General features: G+C 40.3%; 1 protein-coding gene across 20 annotated transcripts in view; it reads right to left on the bottom strand.

The window, feature by feature from the left end:
• Positions 1 to 26,488, bottom strand: part of FGGY (FGGY carbohydrate kinase domain containing) — a 325,601-nt gene that overhangs the window by 55,343 nt on the left and 243,770 nt on the right. For all 20 annotated transcript variants that reach the window (XR_008734814.1, XM_055725212.1, XM_055725203.1 and 17 more), the window contains 2 exons: positions 20,838 to 20,966; positions 15,807 to 15,910 (listed from right to left, as the gene is read on the bottom strand). Coding sequence is in view for 19 of the 20 variants with exons in the window: in XM_055725212.1 (XP_055581187.1) it covers positions 15,807 to 15,910; positions 20,838 to 20,966 (233 nt within the window). In the remaining variant the exon portion in view is untranslated. The remainder of the gene's footprint in view (positions 1 to 15,806; positions 15,911 to 20,837; positions 20,967 to 26,488) is intronic.

Below are 26,488 nucleotides of genomic sequence, written 5' to 3'. Positions count from 1 at the left end.
TTACGGGTATAAAGAGAAAGTAGCCTGGATCAGTGCTTCGAGCCTTGGGAGCCAAAGCCTGAACTTGTACAAACCAGCATATTAACCATCAGCTTCCATGGAGATATGTTGACTTTTACTGCCTGAAGATCTAGGCTAACACTTGGATTTAGACACTTAAATAATTACTCTGACTTTCAAAAAAGCCGAAGACCCACATTTCCCATTGATTCCTGGCTCAAGAACTCAGGACGTGGAGCCAGCTGTTTAGCTCCCCAACACGGACTTGGGCACCTACCCTCAGGAAGAATGTTGGCCCTAGGTTTTTTGTGTCTATAAGAATGCTAACAAATGTCCATACAGGTGAGAGACACCTCTTCAAAGAAGGGACAGCAGATACTTAGATACAGAAGAAGAAGAAGAAAAGAAGAAGAAGAAGGAGGAAATCCACCTGCTTCTTCATGTTCATGTTCTTCATTTCCTAACAGTATGGAACAAGAGAGCTCTTGAAGACAGCTTCTGCAGTCAGTGCTTTGTCTCCGAGAACAGCACACTAGCTCCTTAGGCACGCTTCAAAAACTGAGAACTGGGTGTAACTTTACTAGACATGCTCTTCACTAAGGGGGATGACCACATACTCAAACATTTACTGCTTTAAACTAAGCCACCAGCAGAAACTGTAAGGCAGTATTTGGTGGTTTCCTCCATCACCCAGAGGATCCTGGTTCTTAAAACAGTTAAACACATCAATTAAAATGTTGCTTAAAACTGACGACAACAACAACAAAAAAAAATCAAATTTTGAAAAAAATAAAACACACCCCTGTTTTACTCAGCTGTATTTTACTTTACCTTTTAAAATGCAATCTATCAGGCCCTTGCCAAGAGCAGGGAATGCAGGAGGTCACAAGCTGCACTCATATAAGTAACTTTTCTGGAGGTCTGCCACCAGAAGCCAGTTTGAAGTTCCATTTCTGAGAAAAGCCTCTGACAATGGATGCTGTGGGGCTTACCTAACTCACCTCACTCCTTAACAGAGCAACAGACCCCTCTACACGGTGGCCCGTTGTTAGATAGCAGCCAGGTCCAGCCTCTTCATCTGAGCTGACTGTGGGTATTTAATGTTTTTTTTCCAATATGCTGCATCAGTTTTGAGCCAATTGTATGTACAGTATTAGTATGTCTTAGGGTACAGCCACATGAATAAATTATTATGGGCAAAACTAGGAGGTCAGTTGCCTGGCAAAACCACCTCTACTCATCATCTTTTTGTGGTGTATCGTGTGACAGATCCCAGGGACCTCGCACATTCCACAGGAAACCAGGGCCAGGAGTCCTACTGCAGAGTTGCTGACATTGTGCAAATACACATTACAGATTACTCAGTTAATTTCTCAGTCTGCCTCTACTCTTATTACTTGACCATACAAAAGGATTCTAAAATTCTTTTTTTTTTTAAATACTAATCTTATGAAAGAAGCTTGCAATGATATCAGCCTTCAAACATTAGCCAGCAAAGCTGGACGACTGAGATTTGTTTTAAATAGAATAGTATTTTTCACATTATAAAATCCTGCCATTTTCCTGAGGGGAAAATACAGTGCAAGAATGGTAGCCATCTCTCCTACTGTAAACTTTTGACTTCCTCTCTTTGCACTCAAAACTACAAAATCAAAAGCAGAATATAAAACCAGAAAACAAGAAAATTATATTGGAAGCAAAAAGCTCTTCAATTTGTTTGCCTTACTATTATCTATTTTAAAATGGTGAAAATGTTAATAACATATCATTTCTTTGCCAAAAAAAAAAAAATCAATCTCCTTTTCAGCCAGGAAAAGATGGCAGTAAAATGAGAGAGACAGACAGAGAGAGAGATATGAAAATTTCAAGCATGATTAAATCAAATCGAGTGACTACGTATCTTATTTTCACTATTATTGCCTACCTCATCAGGGCGAGGAAACTCAACTGCACAAAATTCGAGTCTCACTGCATTTAGGGCTGCCATAAACCTTCCCACCTAACCTGCTCATAAGGACAGAATAAAACCAGGGTGGGTGCTCCAGTCCATAAACGGTACTGAAATCCCAACAACCTATGATACTTAGCCACCAAACTCTCACAAGGCTCCCAGTAATGTCTTTGTAGCTCCCTCCCATCCAAACAAATCTCCTAGCTGTACATGCGGAGCCTGTACCTCCATGTACTTTTTGATAAAAGCATAAGAGACAGCCTACAACCTATATTCTCATTCTTTCTCTCTATGCCATAATAAAGGAGCTGGGAGGAGGATTAGAGATACCACAAACACATGACCCATGACCCACCGTTCAAAAGCAGATGATGCACCATGGAAAAAAGGTGCAATGAAGTGCTAGGAGATGCGATGCGTCTCTCAGCCACCTCATCCTACCTTTCACCCAGGAGCACTCCAGCCACAGAAGATGGAGAGGGCCGCGTCTGAACAATGTGTTCCTCAAGTCATGTTTCAATTGTTTGCTGAAATTTGTCTGCTGTTTACAAAAGATTGGACCTGTAATCGGACATGAATGTTTGGAAAGTGGTCACTTAAAAGCACAAGCTAGAAAAGGAGCATGTCTTAACAGTACCCGTATCAGGACCATTAAGTAATCACCCTACCACGCTACCTGTAGGCACTTTGTGAGACAAACAATTAGAGGGGGGAAGTATAAAAATCAGTGTTCTGGAAAAGACACAAACTTCTCAACCTTCCATGAGATCCACTGAGAGTGGCAAACTTCTGCCAGCAGTCTTCTGACCACTGAGCGATGACTTTACTGACCCACTGTGAGCAGCAGACTGTCACGTTTGCCTTCATGTGGGTAATCCACCCATGAAACGCTAAAAAACTCCAAGCCATCTATACAAATAAGGGTCACTAACCTCACGTGTGATGGAGGAGAATGGCAGCTTGCGGTTAGATAGCTCTACTATATTGGAAGTTGGATCCTGAGACTCCTGTTATAGAGGCAAGTCCTGAACACTGTTCAGGTAAAACTGAAACCAATGAACAGAAAATCTGAGCAATAAGATCTATCCTTCCAACTGAGCAACAGACATAAAGACCAAGATGGTAGAAAAATAATCCTGAGACCAATGGGCTGGGGAGGCTGCTTGAGATCCAGCAGATGGCCTTCTAAAAAGGCATCATAAACTAAAAGGTGTTAGAGGGGTAGATGCACTTGTTTTATTTGTAGAATGATGCTGTTTTCTTTGTAGAAAGTTTCTGAAGAACTGTCAGATGGTTGAGACACTGGACTCAAGAACTGAGAACGGTCTCCAGAGAGGGGCTGGAGCAAGTGGATCAGACAGCTTCTGTATCAGTACAAGGAGCATCTAGAGAGCAGTTTCAGATTAACAGTTAAGTCATTCAGAGTTATATATGACACAGGTCTCCAGGAGATCACAACGGGAGCAGGAAGAAGTCTAAGCATAACATCTGCCTCTAGAACTATCCCTGGGTTTGCTCTCCCCAGACACAGAAAAACAATACTGGTGTCCTCAACAGAAAATCTGCACCTCTGCAAGATTTTATTCCTTGGGTGTGAGGTTAACCTCTTCTGTTTATTCCAGGAAGCAAAAGTGGAACTAAGCCTGGGACAACCTGAGAGTTTCACCTCTGGAAGTAAAACAAGAATGAATTAATGGGTAATCATTCCAGACTCATTCAATGTCCACTGTTTCCCTCTGCCTAAATCAGAGATGCAAGAACTTTAAATGCCTTATCAGGGACCCTGACCAAATGCCCAGCTTTGAAACAAAACCTTTAAACTAGATGAATTTTGACTGCTCCAAGCTTGAAAGTTCACATACATTACTTCTGCCTTTTACCAGTATCCATTAGCACAAAGCATATTTTATGTTTCAGCTTGAGAAAGTATACAACAGGCATGAAGTAACAGATCATCCTTTTCTTTGTATTCCCAAAGGTCAAGGTTTCTTACATAAATTAGTAAAAAAATACCTTTAATCTGTTAAATTGATTTCAAGATCTAAAACAAAAAAAACAACACCAAAGCACCCACATTTCATGATGGATTCAGAAGCTTTTTGCTAAGCACTTGGGCACTAGCAGTTCTGCATTGATTTATTTTCTTGTTTTATTTAGTGAAATGTCTGGACACAGATATACAGATTAACCTTTTTTTTTTTTTTCTTTTTTTTCTCATATTTACTGTGTCGCCTTCCTTGAAATGGAAACTACAAGTATTTTGATAAATGGATTGAAAGGTTGTCTGGTTACAACACAGCTTCTACTTGTGTCCTCTGCTGAAATGCTATTACGTACCCTTCCAAAGCAATGCTGCTCCATGACTCACAGCAGTTACTTCTGTGCCTCTCATAACAATAGCTCACTGGGGATACAGGGCCTCAGATGAGCTTGAACAATTTATACCACCCATTTATTTTTACTTCTCTTCCAATGATAGATACTCACTGTCACAAAATGCCAGTTTATGGGAAGATTATAAATTTTCCAGCACAGATAGCTAACTGCAGGCCACTTTAAACACGCACTTTATAACACTACAGTTTGCTGCTGTGCTAAATTAAATTCCTGAAAAATCATCACAATATGAACTAACTCTTCTCAATGTTTAAAAACAATGAAAATCAAAAAGTCAAATCAAAGCTCTATACGGCCCACTAACCTGTGTTAACAGTGGCCAGTAACAGATGGGAAGGGCGTAGGAACAGGGTAAACACACAATAATTCTTCCCCAAAATATCCTGCCAGCCTCCAGTGAGTTGAGGTTCCAGCAAATTTCTGTTCTTACTTCCAACCAACAGAAGGGGTCAAGTCTTCAAAAGTGAGTGCCTGACTGCAAACAAAACGCATTTTTCATGAACAACCTCTCACTAAAAAGCTCCGTTTGTGCATTGGAAAAGAAATTTACTGTAATGCTTACTAGTAGATTAGTGTAAGTCTTTTACGAGATCACTGGAGGTTTTTAAGTGTCTAATAATCATTCCTTTAGCTCACAGCCCTTCAACTTCAGTTCTGGTTCCTAAACAAACATGCCTCAGACGCCACTTGCAGCGTTCTTATTTTAGGAGACTAGTGAGACCTCATCCCAACCGTAAAGGTTAGGAACTGTGCGTATGGAACATCTGTGTCACAAATAATGGTGGATGCTGCACCTCACTGACCAGGTACAAAACCAGCTCCACCCTCCAAATGATACTTAAGAAAAGCCCACCAAGCCTCCCAGCCAAACTCCATGTAGTCCAAGACAGGCCCAGCCCTTGTCACTGGGGCTAAGACGTCAGTGTGACACGGTGGGCCAGTACAGGAACTGAGGGCCTCCCTAAGGGGTTTCTAGCACTGACCTTCTCCCAACGAGCTGATGGAAAAATTGTGAATTGTAGGAAAATATGAGCTATCCTATCTCATACCCCTTCCTGGAGACTGTATTGTAAGATCCTTGTCTTCTCTCAAAAAGTATTTTCATAGTTCCCTCTGACATGCATGCTAAGTAGATCAAGTCCTGATAACCCCAGTCCAGTCAACTCATCATCCTTCAGATGCTGCCAGTCCTGAAGGACCTGGAGCATAGTAGCTGATGTGATAGAAATTCAAGTCAAGGGTGGGAAAGAAATCTCAGATGTGGCATTTAAACAGGAAACTCAAGGGGGTTTTGCATGTAGGTATTATTCCTAACCTCACTATTTATGGGGCAGAATTATTCTTCAAAACAACCTGCATTCTTACTGCAATTAATGGGAAGTATCAAGGAAAACTGAAATCTTTTCAAATGAGGTCTGGTGTATTTATTGACTCTGGATGCCCTTCCCACATGCCTTAAGGCCCTTCTTATTTATTTGTTGCATGATACAGTTCATTTTTGAGATTCATTTTCCTTTTTCACCATTACGTCAGTATTCCTTCTATATTAGTGAAGGCCACTACCAACAACAGTATCATACTTAAAGGTAAAGTCTTCTGCAATACCGCTGAGTTACTGGAAGCAGATTTACATTACATGGGATATGCTATCACACACTATTTTAAACATATTTTTAAACGTTTGAATAACTAAATGGGTAAATCCTGAGAACCTTACTTGGTGTTTATTCAGCCCTTACTTACTGAGACAAACTCCCAAGGACAAAGTAAACACTGAGAGAGGACCTCAGGCCTTCACCCACAGTTACAAACAATGAACTCAGCATAAACTGTGATTCCCGGCTGACACTGGGAGAAAAGCAGCAGCTAACGCTTCTCCTCGTTTTGCTTCCAGAATGATTATATGAGAAGAGATTTACTTTCTCTCTAATAAAACTTGCCCATTCTAAGATCTTCCCCCACCCACAGCTGCAGCAGCAACAGGAAACTTAGAAAAACTACTGATTCATGAGAGGCTGAATAAAATTGGAAATGGAGGAAAAAAGCCTTAGTCAGAAGCCTACTGCCCAAATACTGATGAATTTTGCCTGACTGGGGGTTGCTGGTAGAAAAAATAAAAAGGTAATTAGAAATACCATTGCATATATACCACCTTGGACCATGGAGCCCTTTTAACACCCAGCACTCACCTATCACACTGTTCATTAGAAAGACCTCTGTCTGCACAACTTCAGTTTCATGCTCATATTACAAGTGGGTAAAGTAAGGAAAGGCAACAATCTGACAGAATCATACGGCAAACCAGAAACAGTAAACAAAACCTAGGATTTTGACCCCAAATTCCACACTACTCATTGCAAATACGGTTAACTCCAAAATTTTAAAAGCAACAGAAAAGTATTACATTGTTTTTCATGCAATAATTGTATTCTTTTGAAAATTCTATTTAATTTTTCAGGGCCCAGAGACAACACAACTGACGACCAAGGACATCCCTTATCATACCTCATTTCACTTGTATTTTGATTATTCTTTTACAGTTCAGTTCTTGTAAGACAAGGAGCACAAAAAGGAGTCCTTTTTGTTCACCACGAGATCTAGACACACAGAATAAACAGGGTGTTTAATAAATTCATGCCTACTCACAAGAATAAGATAAACAAGGGAGCTGGAAAGGCTGTTCATTATAAATAAATATGCTTGTGATCTGAGAGAAATCCCCCATCCAGCTCTTTTCAGAACAGAACACTCCAGGAAGACACTTGGATTAGCTCACGACTGTGGGCTTCGGGCTAATACTTCTTCTGAGTCTAGAGAGGAGCAATCAGAATTGGTTAGTTTGCAGCGTTGATGAGAGTGTTGTACCTGTCAAATCTGATATCGTAAGTTTGAATAATCTAGAAGAGGAAAGACAAAGATCTTCTCGTGTAATGCAAGAGCTGCTGCTGCTGCTGGACTTGTGTGAACAAAAATGAGAATGATGATACTTAAAGAACTGATCAAAATTAAGTTGCTTTATCCTGTCCCCTGCAATGGAGTGATGCTATGCTATCCAAACGTCACTGAACAAAGACAATTTTATAATTTTCCTAGCTACAGCATCCAGAATACAACCTCCTGCCTACAACAGAAGAAACAAAATTGCCCAAACTCTATTAAAATATACAATTGTTAGGGTTAGGAAATCAAGGTGCAAGGTGCAAGCCTCTAGAGCTGGACCTACTAACGGGTAACCCTCAGTGCCACATCGCTCAACGTAGAGAGGCCCAAATTAGGCAGCCCAGTATTTCCAGCAGCCAGACCAGGTAAATCTTAACTAGTGTCAACCTAAGTACATAAGAAGCTCATTCTCTCTTGCTCACTCTTCTAAGGCAAAAGGTTGGAAAAGGAGTGAGGAACAGGAAAGGAGCCTGATTAGCAGTCAGACCTGGAAGAAGCCCAACATAAGCCTATATATCCATTGTGATTGCGTCAAAAAGAATGGAAAATCCAAGGAAGGAAGAAAACAGATCTCTGGTTTACACACTGTTTATCATGTAGTGCAATATACTATTGTCTATAGCATGTCAATGCTGTCATTTCAGAACACAGAACTTTGCAACGTACAAGGCAAAATTTTCAACTCCAATGTCATATGCTCCCAAGGCACTGAATAGGTGCAGCTTGTAAAAGCGAAGACATAACAATTAAAAACCTATTAAACTATGAAGTGCCTCGGTCTCCCACCTAATAAAACTGGGATAACAGTTCCTGCTCTCCTACCCCATTCATTCACTGTTGCAAAGAACCCCAAGACCACCAAAGAGAAGACACTGCAGAAAGGCTTAGTATTGTAAGTCTGACACCCTAATACGTAGCTGTGTGTCACACAGAGCAGCTGCAGTTAACCACAGTATGGAAAGCACTGCGCCTGTTGGAATTTTCAAAGCAAGTGTTTTCACTGATGTCAGTGAGACGTCTCTAGAACATGAGCCTTCGTATAGTCTCCAAGCAGAATATTTTTAAAGCATTCACCCCGTCCACATCTGTTCTTTGAGTCTTTGAACTCAAATGATCTGCTCACAAAAGGGAAGGAGAGTTGAATGTACCATTTTCTGGAAATGTTACCAAGCATTATCTAGGTTATATACAAGAGAGATTGCATTGCTTTCAGCTACATTCCCCTGCACAGGCTGATTACCGGCACCGCAACAGGGTGCAAAACTTGGATGTCTCTGACAGGCACACACTAAATAGGCATGTCCCATTCTCCCAGTCACCGAGGCATACCTGAGCTTTGAATTATGGCAGGCCAGGAACAAAGGAATCTTACTCATAACAAAAACTTTTAATAACTCATTTACTGAGAAAGCCTCCCTTTCATCTCTGCCAAGCTTTAGGAAAGGCTGGGAGGCAAGCAGAAATAAACATTATACAGACTCACCACTGCTGGCTCTAAAGTAAACTCTCCAACTTCCTATTTACATTTCAAGATCTTAAGCTTTGTGGTTTACTAGTTCTGCAAGTAAGTGCTTTGGGTTTTGGAGGCTGCCTGCACATGATCTTCCACCACTACTGAAGTCTTCCTAGCTTTTATTAATATAATAAGGAGGTCAGAAAAGCAACAATCTTTTATATACCCTGCTAGCAGAAATATTTTACTTCTCGCCTTTTAAAAACAAAACAAAGCAAGCAAAGCATACAATGTCAAATTAATGCCAGCAAAGGGGATATTACAGTTTTGTTTGTTTCTTTTTCAAACCAAGGATGCTAGAACATGGAATGAGACAGTCTCATTAAAAGAAAAGGGTGTGGAGGACTTCTTTGAGGGACAAGTAGAAGAAGGTGGCAGTTCATGGATATATAACCCTTCTAAGGCCATAGGCTGAAAAGGCACCTAAATAGGCTCTGTGACCTTTTCCTCAGAACACTAAATCTGCGTACACTAAGGACGGGCAACCTGTAACAACAGTTGTGAAGTAAATGTGGTTTTCATTTCATGCAGCCCTCCCCAAATGTAAAAGGTCTTCATTAGCTGGGAAGTCAGCACTGTGACTGCTGCCAAATGCAATATATAAGCCAGTAGATCTGAACTGAATGAGGACAGAGCAAGGGAGCGGTTCCTGCGATACTAATTTATTTCTCCCATTTGAAAGACACTAGCTCTGTGACTCATGTGCAGAACAGGCCTTACAGAAGAGAAGAATATGAAAAAAGCACGAGGGCAGGCACTTATCAATTTCATAAAACTCGCACAGATCATTTCAAAAACTTCCCTAGGCTGCCCTAGCTTCAATAGGTTTGCTTTTGTTTTTATTTTTTTTTCCTACTGCATTCCCCCTGCTTCTCCCCACTCGCCTGACCCACCAAAACTCAGCCCCTTTCCCCTGGTCAGGAGAAGGACAAATTGCTGCCTTTGCTAAACCCTGGGTCACAGCCAGCTGGCACTCAGGCGTGTTGCCCTGGGTTTCTGGCCCTGTCCCCTCGGAGACTGCACGCTTCACGTCAGGGATGCATGTGCAGCAGTGACTGAAGAGTGCGAGGCTGAAGTGCTGCACGCAGTCCTCCAACTCACTCTCCAAAAACACATTGCTTAGTGCCATCCCACTAGATTAAATATAGCTGGCAAAGCAAGTACCAGCCTATTTAGTCCCTGCAAGTTTCCCCCTCATCACAGATGCTTTCAAGCAGCTGAGGAGTCCCTGTGTAGTAATTACTCAAAAGTCTGCTGCTTTAACAATGCGGCATGTTCTGAAGAGGAGATTCTCCTATTGGAGCCAAAATACACTGAATCCACTTGCTGGTCTGGCTCCCACCGAGATTACAGAGATCAGGCTATGAGAACACTTTGAGCCAGCATGTCTCTGCAGCCTCCACTCCAGGATGTACTGCAAAGGACACGTACTGTGCATGCTTTGGGGGTGGAAACGTGCTTTACACTCTATTTGTGTGAACAAAGCTGGCAGCTTGGGCGGATATTGTGGAGCAAAGAAGCTCTATTGTGTTTGCCAGTCATCACGAGAATCAAATGAACAAATTTAGAATAAACAAATTGGGCTGAAGTTCCTGTAGCAGAAAACAGGCAAAGACTAGTCAGGCTTGGTAAAAGAGAGTACGGGATACTCTTCCTGAAATAATCCGTAGCAAATACTGGGACAGCAAAACGATCTGCCCATTTTACTGTTCGTGCAGTTGCACAGGCTCTGTCTTTTAGATCATCTAGTAAATGTGAAAAGACAGAAGATAAACTACTTGTGCCCCTCCAATTAAAAAAAATTACTAAATTACAAGCTTCAAACCACATACACATTATCACTTGGGGAAAAAAGAATTGCACACCAAGCTAGGTGAGTCAGTTCCCAGTGACATGAGTCACAGAAGTAACAAAAACAGATAAAAAAGAAGAGACTCTATCTAAACGTGGAAAGGTTCCCTGACCATCCCAAAAAAGAAGTTTTGAGCACAGAGAGCTGATAAAGAAGGGACGACTGAAAAAGCACAGAGAGCACATCGCCAAACAGAGACAGGGAAAAAGTATCAGAGCCTCTGGATAGGAAGGAACACATACCTTGTATATTTGGGACTCAAAATGCCAGCAAATTCAGACCCCCCTGCCTCAGTAAGCTGAAATCAGGCCAGACAATGTTCCCATTAGAAGCAGCTCTGGCTACTTCCTTCAGCTGTGAATCCAAAAAGGTGTTAGAGCAAGAATGACAAGTATTTTCATAATGGAACAACTGTGCTGGGACAAGTGCAAAGCAGAACACTGATCTCTGTGAGCCTAATTCACCACAATATAGGCAGAAATGAGAATTTCTATGTGTTTTACAGACAAAGCTAATTTATGTGGATCTCTCCTACTTTGTTCAATGTGTATAAATAGCACATACCCTGTACGCACACAAGACTAGCCAGGACCCCATACTGCAGACAACAAAAGAGAAGATGGGGTGTTGCAAAAGAAGATCCCTGCTCTCCCTCACAATGGGCTTCGTTATTTCTGAATCTTGCAGCTCTGCACGCATGTGTTCCTTGTCCTCCATAAAAGGCCCAGTCTTGGCGATGAGGCAGTGCCCTCCTAGTGACTCCATAACCCTCAGCACTCTCAGTATTCCCACTCCAGAACTACCATTTATTTTTGCTTACCTTTTTAAATTACTTTAAAGTCTTTTCACAACCTCTAACTACCAAAAACCAGTCTCAGACCGGTCACAGTCAGTTAGGTGTCACATAAGTTTACCCAAACCTTACAGTCTAACAAAACATTTTACTTTAAGGAAAAAAACCTTCTCATTGTTATGTGAATTTAGTGCCCGCAAGAAGAGTGCTATGCTGGTATCAGGTAGGGAAAACTGCAAGATTTATAGGCTAGAACCACAGAATGGTTTAGGTTGGAAGGGACCTTTAAAGGCATCTAGTCCAACCCCCTGCAGTGAGCAGGGACATGTTCAACTAGATCAGGTTGCTCAGAGCCCCGTCCAGCCTGGCCTTGAATGTTCCAGGGCTGGGGCATCCACCACCTCTCAGCAACGTGTGCCAGTGTTTCACCACCCTCATTGTAAAAAATGTCTTCCTTATATCTAGTCTAAATCTACACATTTTAGTTTAAAACCAGGAAGAAGCAGCAGTACTGGTAGATTACTTGCTGCAAGGAATAGGAAATTTCTGTGCCCAAGTCCCCTGTCACGTTGCTTGTTCATATAACTTTTTTCCTGTTTCTTAACTGGCACCCGAGAGTTAACTAAATCCTTGGTGGTTTTAAATATCTGCAAAAGGGCAATCATGCTTGTGTTCAAGACTGGGACAACATAATACAAGGTAATCTGTACCTGAAATCCCCCTGATCACATAAAGCTTTCAGAAGAAAACAAAGCATTTTTTAAACCTTTAAAATATTCCATAAAACCCGTAAGACACTGGCAGGAAGACAGGCCTTTAGGGAAACCAGTGACCTTTTTCCCAGAGGTTAGGGCATGTCTGTTAGACCCATGCAAGATACTAGTTAGGACTAAGATGCAAGCGCCTATTTCAGTGCCTCAAACCTGCTGCTATTTTACCGTGAAAAACTACTCACACATTTTGTGTAGTCGCCATGGCTACACAAGGAAAGTCTCCTAAAAGTTTAAAATCTACATGTGGGTGCTAGAGCTTAGAGGCACTGCCTGGAAAGCATGATGACATACAGCAGCCCACTCAGAAAAGTCATCCACTGAGTATCCGTCACTTGAAAGGAAAACCTGTGCTGCAGAGTCAGGTCAAACCTGCAGCCAAAGAATCCCAGCCCTAAGCTAAGGGACAATCCCTCAGAAGTGAAAGGGCAGCTTATTTGCCATTCCAAATGCAAATTCTGTCGATGACTTATGCTAGAGCAAAGGAGGCAGCAAAGAATCATGTAAAATGAATAACTGTCCAAAAATATTCAGAAAACCATCTTTTCTTTTCTTTTCCCTCATGGATAATGGATGAGCCCTGAGGTGGCAGTGACTTTCAACAACTACCAGCGCAGACCTGGACTTGGATCAGTAACCTAATTAAAACATGCCTTTTGCTTCTTTCCTGAGCTATTCAAGTATCTCAACAGAAACACAAAATACTTTGTGTGTGTCTGATTACCCCAAACTGTCAGTGGTTAATTCCAGAAGTGTATCCTCACTTAAAAATGGTAGTTCTACCACAAATTAAACTATTATAGCCATGGGTAAAATTAGGTTCCACATTTGTACTTTCTAAAATATCAAAGGCATGATTAGCAAAGTCTTTTGTTCAAGATCTCTAGAGTCCTTGAGGTAATGAAAACTGGGTCATGGAGCAGTTTCTCTTAAAGTTAATGCTGTGTTCAAGCAATACCTGCTTCTGTGACTCATGGAGTATTTGGTCTAGAGAATGGAAATACTCTACCAACACCCCCCCAACGGTAGTACCCCTGCTCTCCCCCAGAGGGGGGGGCGGGGGGGGGGGGGGGAGGCACAGCAGATGATTTTGAACAGTTTCCTGTTACGATCCCTTGAAAGAAATCCAACTGTACTTTCACCCTGCTTTCTGTTTTCTGAATTTCTCCTGACAGTTGGCTCTTTCGTTTGCCAGAACCACAACAAAGGACGGCCTTGAGTTTCCACACAGGCCATTTTCTCCCTCTCTCGTCTCTGATCATCTCACAAAGGTATTATTGTTGCTGGCTCACTGGGGCTCAGTGCACCTGAGGCAGATCAAAGGCACTTTTTAATGCCCGCCTGACCACACAGGTCTCTCTCCCACTGCATTAAATTAAACTTGATGATTAATCTCTGTAGCCCTGAGGGTCCCTTGGTGCACACGGAGAGAGAAAATATATATTTCTATCAAAACACAAGTATAATATACTTTCATTTTATAGCCCTAATTAAAAAAAGGAACAGCTAATTTCAGCCAAATGCAGCTGCATATAGGTCTCATTAAAACACAAATACAACTGCTCTGTGTGCTCTGCATTCATTTCATGCAGTATATGCAGGTAATAGATAAAAGAAGAGTAAACCAAAGTCCTTTCACAGATTAAATCCAGAGCAGTTTAGAATTTGCTTATTGTCTGTTGGCTAGAATTGTTATACCTCTGAGCAGATGAGTGAAGGAAGGCAGTTAAGGAAACAATTATAAAATGCTGAGTAGTTACATTTAAATAAGAACCTACTTAAAACTAGCCAAAAACTGCACAAGCATCTATTCCTGAGTCTGAACTCAAGTGATTCAGAGCTTTAAAAGGTTCTACCTCGTCTACGGGGTGCAGTCTGCGTATGACTTTGGGGTTGTTTTAATGACCGAACAGAACATTGATTAACATCAACGTGGACTTTATCATGTCACTTTTGTTACATTAGCATATTTAATGGACACACATCTGTCATGGTCATGGAGTATGCACATGAAAAATGCTGTGAAAGTGTTTATACCGATATGCCATCCTCTAGCTGGGAAGCAAAACAACTATAGTTGTGAACTGGGTCTACATGAGAACTTATCAATATGCATAATACTAAAAATTAATAAATAACCAACACATCTCCTCCTCCAGGGCTAGTTATACTAAAGGAATAAGTTAGAGCCAGCTGGCCCATTTCCAGCTGCTCAACATTGCCCTTAGACCTTCTGGGGAAACTGTCTGCAAGCTCCTCGGCTCATTTTGGTCCAGTATTATGTCTATTAACCAACTCATTTTAACGATTTAAACTAACTCAGCTAAACGAAACAGGTTAGGAAGAGTTCACAGAAACCGCTGCTTCTGAAAGGGCAGAAACCTCCATCAAAAAAACTGGAAATAATAAAAGTAGTGGCAGGCTTGAAGGGTGACTTCTTCCCCAAGAGTTGGTATTTGCAGGGTGCCCTACCTGCCTAGTGATAGACAAAGAGATACCAGTGTAATTTTTCAGAGACAGAGTAAGCTAAGAGTGATGGAGTTTGAGGTTTGAAACTCTTGTTTAGGAAGAAATCCAAATATATTCCAATTGGCCTACAGGATTCACGCTTTTGTGAAATGCTCTTCTTCACAATACTGGGATTACTCACATCTTTAAATTCAATCATGTGCTAAAATGCTTTGCTGAACTACAATCCATGTGACAAGATCACTATTTATTCATGCTCAAGATCACCATGTATTCCTGCTGTTACTACGAAGACAACGTAACTTACTGTTAAGCCTGACATTTGATTATCAGCTTCCTTTCTTTTTCTCTGCTGGAGCTCTTTCCATGAACACTTCTAGCATTCTCTCTCTCCAACACCTCTAGCACTCTCATTGCCATTTGCTCATTTTGGAAAAATCCAAGTTGTAATCAGTCTAAATTTAAGACCAAAATGAGTTTTAAATAAAAAATGTGGCAGAAAAGGGTACTTATCTAAATGGAATGCTTTCAGACTCATACATTTTAAAAAGGTATAAATTTCAAAAGCAGACACTAAATTTTAATTGCAATCTCAGAAAAAGCTTTTGTATTAATTCACTGAGAAAAATTAGCAAAGTGAAAATTGCTTATTGGGGCTTTTCTTTCTTTTTAGTCACGATACTTATCATAATTCTATACATCATGGCAACTTTCAGCAGTAGAAGGATTTATATTGATTAAGTGAAGAGGTGGGGGAGAAGGACTGTGACTGAAGACATGCACTCCTTCTCCAAAGACCCTATTCTGCAACACATTAGTGACAGGCTTGTCATGGATAAGTCAAGCTTAGAGTCTTTGGCTCACATTTCAGGCTGCTCTTTAAGCCACTCTAGCATCGTGGGTTTTACTTTCCATGTCATTTTTCAGTATTGATTTCTACTACTATTAAAGTTCTTGCTTAATACCAAATGCATGGTAATATATAATTAATATCCAAAGGTAAAGATAGAGTTACCAGAAAAAAATTCAAGGAAAAGGGTGAAAAGGACAAAGGTCATTTTTCCCTTCAAAAACGTCAGTTAATATATTCTGTACAAATCAGAACTACGCATACAGCGTACCCCCATGTGGCATGACGATGTTCCACAGATCATAGCAACTCGGGATGTAATTGGCTGGTTCTCACATGGCAGGTTATGTCCTTTCACATCTGCTCCAATTACTCCTATTAAAATAAAATTAAAAATCTATTTTACAAAAGAGCAAGCCAACCCTCACAAAACAGAGCTCTTCCGCACATTGCTGACTATCACACTGCTGCTACAAACTGAAAAAGTCAACTTAGTCAATAAACAAAGTTATTTTATCAAATCAGATTAAAATGTAGTTTTATACGAGATACATAAGGACACAAGATGATTTCTCCTATGTTCATGTTTATCGCCATAATCAATAAATGTTATTTTGACAATAATCTGACCTTTACTCTCTCAGGTAGTACACTCACATGCAGAATAAAAGACTGCCCTGCTGTGAAAGGCAGTACAGTAGACTGCAGATGTGTTTATTTGTTCACAGTTTATCATGCATACACTGTATGATGTGTTTTGTCAGGGGATGAGCTGGAGAAAAGGGTAACTTGGCAGGAGATCGGAAAGCTGCCAGTTCTGTTGTCTTAACTGTGGCTGCTGTTCTGTCCATGTCAGATGGAACCATGTAAAGGCAGATTACTCCTTCCCTTAGAGGAACTGTGCTCGGCTCTAAGGAGCTTCTGCGTGCAGGACAGGGCAGGATGTAGGACAACCTCAGCAAGCACTCTGCGTGCAGCAGAACCACAGACCCAGGAGATGCCAAGAGCTTGTTTACAGAGTGGGGAAGACCTACAGCCAAGCTTCAGCGCACATCACATCCTGCCTGGTTCACTTAAGGGGAGGCTAACGTGGAAATCCTGCCCTCTCCTAGGCTGCATTCCTGCATCACATTGCCCTGCACCCAGCAAAATGCAGCAGCCCAACAAGTAATAGTCTTTTGTTTGTCTTATTTTTTTTTCTGGATGACTACTTTTCAACTGGCAAGCCGGTCACCAGACCATGCGTTGCATCTGTATATGCAATGTGCAGTCTGATGACAAGTTTGCCAATCCTGCTAGAAAAAAAGAAAATCTTTCTCCTCACTGTAGAAGGATCATGAAAGCATTTGCTGGACATTGTGAAAGATGCCAAGTGCTATTGCTGGTCAGTATGCTACATTTCATTAACACCTTCTTGTTTAGGTCACCACTGCAAGATTATGTTATCAAATTGGTCTGTTGAGGTTTGTCTCACCACGATTGCCATGGTTTTCATGGTATTATCGTGGTTGGAAGTTAGCTAGATAATCAGAAAATTAAGGTCTAAAATCTTACAGCCTTCAAAAATTTGTCCTTGCTTTATCCTAGCTGGCTCATAACTATGTAGCAGCATAGCTGTCATACACAGACTTTACTTGTAAGGAGCAACTGAAAGCTAAAGGTATGGCTTCTACCTTTTATGTTTCATTTTTCAGTGCTCAAACACAGACATGCATGAGTTCAGATTAAGAATTTTGGATAGGGTAGTCTTAAAGGCAATTTCCTGTGCTAGGCAACGCTGTGTTGAAGTTTCTTAAAGGAGTTAAAAATGTTGCTCACACTTCAGAGGGAACAGGTCTATTAAACTGAATTGGCAGCAATTGTTGCAAATGTATTTTCATAAACAAAACAAAATTGAAGATCCTCATGTTTAGATATTTTTTAATCACTAAGAAAACACATTCTGCAAAACATGCATTCTGGGCCTTTTTGAAATCAGTGGGATTTTTTCAGTGGCTTTACTAGTTTAGAGTTGCTAGAGTCTTCCTATTTGTGATTAATTGAAGTCACACACCAAATACTTCTGGAACACTCTCATAACAACGAAAGCTTAGATATTTTATTCACTAAAAATAACAATGCTGTTATAAGTCACTTTCACCTTTAACTTAGTTGGATTTTTTCAGACTCTGAGGCAGACGCAAAATCTGTTGAAGATTCTTAAGAGAGACTGAGAACAAGAAGTCTGTATACCACACAAACTGTAGGAGAGATTTTAGAAAAGCAGGCAATGCTTAGCGTGTGTACTTTTGGATCCCTTCCATAGTGACAAAGTATTTTAGATACTGTCCAACAAATTAACTACTTTTGCTGAAATAATACTGATGTCTTTTTAAAAGGTGCAATGAAAACATTATTTTTAAGAGGCCAGTCCCAAAAGACTGGTCTCCCATACTCACATTTCTACCTGTAGGCTCTTTTAAATTGGTACAGTAGGTCAAAATGTAAGGCATAATTACTCAGCTTTTAGATTTCTATTTTTCCTTAATAGGTATCAGATGGAGTGATTCAGGAGTCATAGATGACCTCCACAGACACACATTAAATAATTCTTTACCTTTAACTTATTTTATTCAAAACTTTGAAGCTTTCATAAACTTCAGGAACCTGTCCAACAAAAACATACTTTATAGCCAGCCAAAAGCAGATCCATACAGTGCATCAAAAGTTATTAACACTGAAAACAAGATGTCCATCATGTCATTTTGGTTTAGCCTGCAGGATATGAAAGAGTCCTTTTCATTACTGTGCTGTTACAAACTCTTTTTAAAACAACCAGCAGAATGTCTTCAAGAATAAGAACAAGGACATCCTAACCTAATGCCTACTAATATACAAGTCATAACCTTAAAAAAAAAATGTAAACCTCAGTATTTCAATGCAGATCACCAAAGGGTAAGCACTAAAACATACATCATGATGTACCCTTTTCAAAACAAAAATTTTACATCAACTACTAGAGCTATTTATTTCCAGTATTTTCACATTTTAATTCAGTTTCAAAGATCTTATCTCTATTTTCTTTTCTTTTGTCCCCCTTTTATCATTACTAAAAGATTAATTCACTGCCATCCTTAATATCTTTTAATCAGAAGACAGTTTCACTTCCTAGTTCTATTATCTGTGTTCTCCTTTTGCTTTTCTGTTTTCCTCCAGGATTTCCAGCTCTGTATTCTGTATTCCAGCAGTACTCTACACAATGTAGGCTGAATTAGACTTGAAAAAGAGTCAGGTTCTTGTTATTAACAGCTATGAAGGAGAGCCATGAAGAATAGCCTCACTATTCAGTCTCTTTACATATATTTGCACTCTCCAGCTCTCCTTTTGCTCCTGCCGTCCTCTTTTTCTATTTAAATCTTTTCTTTTTTATTGTCTTTTCTACTAGTTTCACCACCTGTTACCCTTCCCAGATTCAAGAAGGATGAGTTTCATCTTAAATCTTCCTCTTTTCCTAGACTCTACTCAGTTGTCGTGTGATTAGCGTGCAGGTTCTCCCACTGCATTATGGACACTCTTCCCTCTGTAATGTGTCTCTCCCTCTCTAACAACCTATAGGTTTTTTCTCTCCCAGCAAAGATTTCAGTAGTCTGCTAGTGTTTATGATGCCATCTGGGAAAACATATTCTGATAAACAGGACTACCATAAGCAGACCGTCTCTATCCACTGAAGTCTTACTCTGCTGGATGCCACTAGCTATGTATTTCTAATGTTAAAGCTTCTTTACAGAAGTCTATAGCAAATGAACAGACAGCTGCTTTCCATTCTTCTTTAAATTCAATTCATTGAATTCAGCACATGAAATTTACCGGGTAAACTTTTTGTGCTCTGAATCCAGTACTCACATAATGATGCCAATTAAATGAGGACCCTTCACCATCATTTTCATGTGCTCTGTGACAATCCCGTTTTTCAGCAAGTTCATTATTTCAGGTCAGCTTATTAATACATCCTTTTCAAGAACACAAAACTGCCAGGGCACATAGTCGTAAACACATTTTTATGCAATTAGGATACTAATTGACGCAAACAGATTTTTAAGTCGCAATAGAGGGGAGTCAACACATGTTCAACTATGACACTAAAACTCAGTCCTCATTTTGCATCTATATCTGTATCTAATCCTTCTGAGGTAATAAGAAAAGCAACCTGTATGATTACTCAACCTCATCAGAAATAGTTGTCAGAAGCAAAGTACAAGAAGTTAAACATTTTGAGAGTGCCAGGCCACAACTTCTAAAAGAACAGATGAGATTTAAAACATCACAAAAACATTTGAAACAAAACTTGTACTTTAGAAGCTAATCATGTTTCATTTAGATCTAGAGAAAAATCCTCTGACGAGCAACAGATTTCCATTGAACAGTGCTGTTTCAATAACACAGAAACTTTCTGAGGCAAGACTTTTTTCTGAATCATCAAACCTAAAAAACCTCAATCTACTGCTGAAAAAGTTACATTGAATCACTCTGTTATTGACACTATTTAGATAAGGCTGAACAGCACAGTATGAAAATGAAGTCGTGGAGCCTCACCAAATATATTTCAATTTAGTTGAATCTGGGCACATCAGAATATTGTGCTGGAAAAAAAAAAAGCATAGCTAAGCATCAAGCCTCCCACTCCAGTTATGCATAAAAAGTTCAAAATGACAGAAGGGGAATGCTGTGCAGTGGCCAGTTCCCTCTCTACTCTTATTTGCTCATTTAGATACACATTATTTACATACTCTAACCTCCTAGACCAAAATCAGTGGTTTTGGTATATATCCCACATTGTGCTAGCATGAATGTATGCAAAAAAGTCTCTGTTGCATTATTTAAACAAAGCATGAACCACTTCTAAAACTAAGAAGGAAAACTAACTATGAACAAGCCTCAGAGGTGAGACTTCTCCCTTAGAATATAAATTTTTTTTTCTTCCCTATTCCCAAAGTTTTGAGCTACGGAAGACGCAAACGCTCAGCACACCAGCATGCTAGTACAACGGCATTTCAGTACAGGAATGCAAAGTGTAGAACTAGCAGAAATTAATAAACAATTTGGAAATCCAGCTGAGAAGAAATGAACAGTGAAGACCATTTCTATAAACAGATATTCAATATTAGCAGTTATTGTGATTTTTTTTTTATTTTAGTTATGCTACTTCATAAGAATAGCATCAGAGCAAATTGCTGGATATGAAATAGGCTGTGAGAAAAATGGCTTTCTACAATTAATTCAATATATTCCTGTTTCAAAGAATAGTAAATATATTACTGAGTACCTAGTCCTCCAGCATGTGCATCGATGAGAGATGCTGCTACTGCGATCCCTTCAGGGAGACCGAGATCTTTTGCTGCTTCTGGCGTTAGGCCTTTTCCAACAGACTCTCCAGGAGACAAGACGTGGTTTCCTGGGCAGACACAAGAAAAACCAAACACCTGTCAATTTACTAAACAGAAAAACAAATGTGTATGTTATTACAAGAACTCCCTTCCTCTCCCTCAAGTTAGTGTGGAATATATAAAACAAAAAAGTGCATCAAAGAACTCTATCTGATTAAGAAGTATCTTTCATTATCTGTCTGTATATTAAATACAAACATGCTAGATCAGGCTGTCCCACAGCAATTTAAAAGTTCAAAAGGACTCAATGTCCTATCTAGCCACAGAGAAAGATTTCACCACAAGCAATTAAATCCTGCTTGGCATCTTTCCAAGAGATATGAAATACTTCTGCAGCAATCCCAAGGTCCTGTGGTGGTTGCTGTGTAGGCTGCCTGCAGCCATCCTCCTGTGCATCTGAACGAGATTCAGCTCAGCCCATGCTCACAGATGAAAACTGCACCTGTTGCACAAGGCAGGGGCCAATTTTTTCTCCCCATTTCCATCCTTTCCAGCAGTCTCTACTAGGAATAATGTGTTATAGTAACAGAAACTCTGAAAAAGAAACTGGCTTAAGCAGCAGATTCCTCCTATTGCAGCTGTATTTCCTCACAGACTTAAATAATCCCTTTTTGAGCCTTCAGTGGCCTTATGATGTATGAAGAACATTATGATCCCCCCAAACTCAAGCAACGCAACCCCTCCCTCTCAGTCCTGTCACCAGGGAGCCTGGTGGCAAGTCCCACCTGCCTCTGTCTCTGCTACCGTAATGCACGTTAAGTTTTGCCTTGTGAAAAGAGATTGTTTCAGTAATTAAATCATGGTGATAGAAACTGCTCAGAGCTTAGAAGAAAAAAATCTAGATTCATTAAACTTTCAGAATTTAAGGACACCCCCCTCTCTGGCTGCTGAGTATAATCACAGCCGAGGCAGTGAGACTGACAGCTCCTGGAACTGCTACACTTCCCTCTTTAGCTAAAGATTTGGTGGGTGAGAGGCAGTGAAAGGCACAGTGGGAGCTCCCACATACCTCCCTGCCAATACCACGGCCTTTAGTAAATATCTGTAGTGTTTACTAAATTCAACAAATCTTCTGGGCAGAGTTGACAAACCTCCTTTTTAAAATAACACAAGCCTATTTCCACAGTCCATTCTATCGAGAAAGTTACACCTAAAGCACGTTCTGATGTGCAGAAAGGAAGTATAATATAACATCCTCCACAACAGAGGTTAAGAGGAATAGCGTATCATAAAATAACAGGAATATACTAATGCCCATGAGCATAATCTGCTAGAACTATAGTCATACTACCTTACTGCTCGATGCAAAGAAGGTTATGATATTAAATTCACATGCGGAAAATGGGTCTTCAGTTTTACCCATCACTTAGCTCTTTGTCTTCTCTAAGTGATACAGTGTAAGGAAGGTGCCCGCCTCCTGACGGATGCAGTGTACGCATATAGACTGCATGCACCCCTTCTTGGTGTTCGTTTCTCCAGAGTTTCTATTCTATTGGCAGCCACACCACCACCTTTGTAACGCTAGGCTGAATCTCATACTGGAAATTTAAAACATGTATAGCCAAAACTTGCACACTTGACTTTGGGTTTATATTCAAATATTGGGGGCAGTAACCATACCTCACCATCTAGCTCATAAATAAGGAAGTGATGCCACTAAACTATCTTCTCACAGGAAAAAAAAAGGTCTCTATTTTATTAATTCTTAGTGTAAAGTCAAAACATTGTGCTATCTTTTGCATTTTTTCCCCAATAAGTTGGTAGATGAGGCTGTTTCTCTTCAAAAGAACTTCTGTATTACTTTTCTGGTTTTTTAAGACATTGGAGAATAATACCAGTAAAACAAAGTTGCCTGTTTCTCTTGACATTCAAAGAATCCACCTGCAGGTGGAAGGAAGTTCAAAAGAGTTCACACAGCTAAACCCACAACTTTTTCTTCAGAATCAGTTGCCTGACCTGAAAGCATACAAATACCTCGTATATACTGCACGAGGTGAATTTAATCTGAAATAAAACCTCTTTCCAGCCACTCAGTTCCACGGTTGGCTTGTTTATAATCAATCACACTGGTCAAACATTTTAGTGTGTAATAATTTGGCGGTTAAACTGCATTTTAGAGATCAGGGCTACTATTAGACAAAATCTTTTCCTACCAACTTCTCAATTACTATTTCTAGTTAATGAGCACTAAGGGAGCAATTTCAGAGATAAAGATAATCCTCTCCTCTACAGCAGCAGTAGAAAATGACCCTATAGATTCCTTTGGTGCTAGTTATATGTCAGAAGGACCAGCAGCATTGCTATCCCCCCATGGGCATAAAGCATGTGAGAACACGTGGGGCCGAGTTTGTGATCTGAAGATGCAGCATAATAATGTTGTGTTTTTGAAAAATGAACTAACAGTAGAGTATGCCCCATCTGGTTTAGAAGTCAAGGTAAACCTGAACTATTATTCCTTGACCAAAAGCACTTCCCGACAATCTGGGAAGCGACAGCAGATCGCAGTCACCCATGACAGGGACTGTGGAGTCTCCTAGGTCACCCAACAGTCAGGGAGTGCGGAAAAGAGGTGCCAGCATGCGAGTGCAGCTAGGAGAGGATACTGACTCTGCCCCTCTACATCATCCTCCCCCCTTCAGAAATCAGTGAAAGCTCTCCTATACCCATACAGTATGTTCACAAGGAGCTTTGTAAAAGGGAAGCAGCAGGCTCTGCATGGGCGCTCCCTGTCATCATGGAAGCTGCCTCCCCACCCACGCAAGCGTGAGTGAGTGACTGTAGAACGGGCAGAGCCCTGACTGAACCGCATGGGCAGACACCTGGAAAGGGGATTCGAATTTTCATGGTTTACTGTTCACTGAAGAACTAGAAAACTCAGCCAAGCGTCAGCTTCCTTAGAATGTGTATGTATAAAGCTATTAAATGACTAAGAAAGAAAACACACAAAAAGCAACAAAAGAGGAGCCACAATTTCAAAGTAGAGCATCTGAAACAGATGACACTCCAGTACTAGACTGGGAGAGGGTGAGTAGATTCTTACTTGAGCAAAACACAGTGGCTTTAGAAGCCAAGGGACAACTGCTATAAAAATCAAGGTATTCCACTGTTACACACCAGCCCTTCAACAGCAGGTGCTGCCACCCCTAAATCCTACCTGTCAGGGGGAAGACGCTGTCAGAGAGGGAGGAAGGGAAATGAGAGCCGCCTGCATACAGAGGCGGGCAGTGAGCGTGACAGAGGGCTGCATAAAAGAGGCAGTGAAAGGACCGAGTCTTCTCAGGGCTCCTGCCAAAGTAAATGTATCGAGTCTTTTGTTTACAGTAGTCTCCTGTGCAAGTCATTTACCTTTGCTATAATGACTTCCAAAATTAGACCTAACCAAACAAACCCACAATGGCTGAAGCTGGAGAACTTTCTGTTTCGGTAACGCAATGCCTTAATCCACAACCTTTTCATTTCGGATGAGACACACTATTTCTAGCTATTTTTTGCCCTATAAAGCAGCGAGTTTACAAAAGGAAAAAGCCGTCTGAATCTCTTCCTCCTCTTTTATCCTTCTTCGAAGACTAATGTTAGAATTTGCTATGATCAGGCTTTGTTTAAAGAATTTATGTGGTACCAAGGACCCTTCCACCTTTTTAGGCAGTTACTACAGCAACCAGCTATTTACCAGATGCAACACACACGACAGACAATAGATCTTCAGTCAACTTTAGTAATCAAAATTCGCTGTAGTGGCTTACTAATATTTAACAGAGCTAGGTACTTTAGGACATAGACCTTTTTAAAAACAACAAAAGCAGAGCGCAGCAGGGGGCCCAGCTGACTCAGCTATGATATACTCACTGCCAGCAGCTTTTCATCTACCACGCAGAACGGAGCTGCATTTCATACGCACTTATATTTGGCTCTATAAGTGCACAAAAGTACAAAAGGAAGAAAATCAAAAGGAGACGTCCCTTTTCTTCACTAACTTGACGCAAGTAAACTTGAACATGGATATATCAATCCCTTGTAGAGATTCCAGCAACCTCAGAAAGAAACCCAACCGAAGGGTACATCCTGACTCTGTTTTATAGCCTCCCCCAAACTGGACAATCGAAATGCTTTTTTAATTTAAAAGACAATACACAAAAAATATATCCTGTTAAATATGCAACATAGAGCACGCGCTGAAGAAGTTATCTAGTTAAACACACGTATAGCTGATTGTTCTACAATTTTTAACCCAGCCGACCAGCAGAAATAGTGCTAAGATCAGAAGGAAGCAGAATAACGATGCAGACTATAAAATTGTACTTTTCATTTTTTTCTTAGGACTGAATGCATGATGGTTAAAAGGTGTCAGTAACAGTCACATTTGGGCTTTTTTTAACCTGGAAATACCCTCCATAAAATTTCCTGGTTGGCAGTTAAAAACTTCAGGATTTTCATTCAGGAAAACCAAAACAAATTGTGATACTATAGGCCAGCTTATTTAAAAGTGAGAAAAACAGTTGGTTAAACAAGATCACTTTGGCTTTCTTCAGTTCAAAATTCATCTCTGTCTCAGCAAGCTGCCACAGTAGCTTGAGGCAAATCTGATTTGGGTCCTTTCCATCCCACTCTCCCATACAGCTTATGCCTTTGGCTGAACTACATCTCAACTACCTAACATGTAATTACTTAAGGCAGACATATTAGGTTGCTAAATACTGGCAAAAGCAAGCAACCAATGTGCAGGCAGATCCTGATTCATTAAGCTGAAAAGTAAATTGGTGTGCAGACCATAGGTGGCTACTTCAACAAAGACTACTTCCTTCTTGTCCAAATGAAAGACAGCTACTTCATGTATAAATGATAAGCTTTCCTGGTTAAAGGTCAAAAGAAAAAGAAAAAAGCATTCTGCATCATTGGATCATTAGGCATGTACATTGACGGACGTGACTGAGTTTTCGTTACTAGATTTCAGTGAAACAGTGCAGAATGAACACCTCTTGTAATGCATGGTTCACTACTCACTATGCTGACATGCATGTGGGTACACAATACATAAATTCGGATGTCTTACTAACTAGATGCAACGTATTTGCACCCAAACTCAGCTACCTGATCTCACATTTTTGCTTGCACGCAATAATCTCAACAGGCTGATGACTTAAGATTTATGGCACTTTACAGCACAATATTTCTAATAGTCTCTCTAAATACGAAGATCATGGATCTAGATGACGTGACTATTGCCACACTTTCAGAGTTGCAAGTAATCAGACTTTTTTTTGGTACAGGACATCACTAGGATTGTACAGGCAATTCTGTATTAATTACAGATTATTACTTAACAAAATGTTTTTTTATTACTGGATGCTTTTCAATGATTCACACGATAGCAACTCCTCTTTGAAGAAACAATTAACTCTTTTTCAAAACCAAAAGACATGACAGACCAAAAATAACCTGATCAGTTACTCAAAGGACACTTTGGAATCTTTCAGCTAAGCTTCTGCACAATTTTACTCCCCACCACATTCACACAGTATCCAGTTCTTAT

Source organism: Falco cherrug, chromosome 12 (genome assembly GCF_023634085.1).
Source record: "Falco cherrug isolate bFalChe1 chromosome 12, bFalChe1.pri, whole genome shotgun sequence".
In the NCBI taxonomy this organism is placed as follows: domain Eukaryota; kingdom Metazoa; phylum Chordata; class Aves; order Falconiformes; family Falconidae; genus Falco; species Falco cherrug.
Note: the sequence above shows the minus strand (reverse complement) of the source record. Positions and strands in the feature narration are given on the sequence as shown.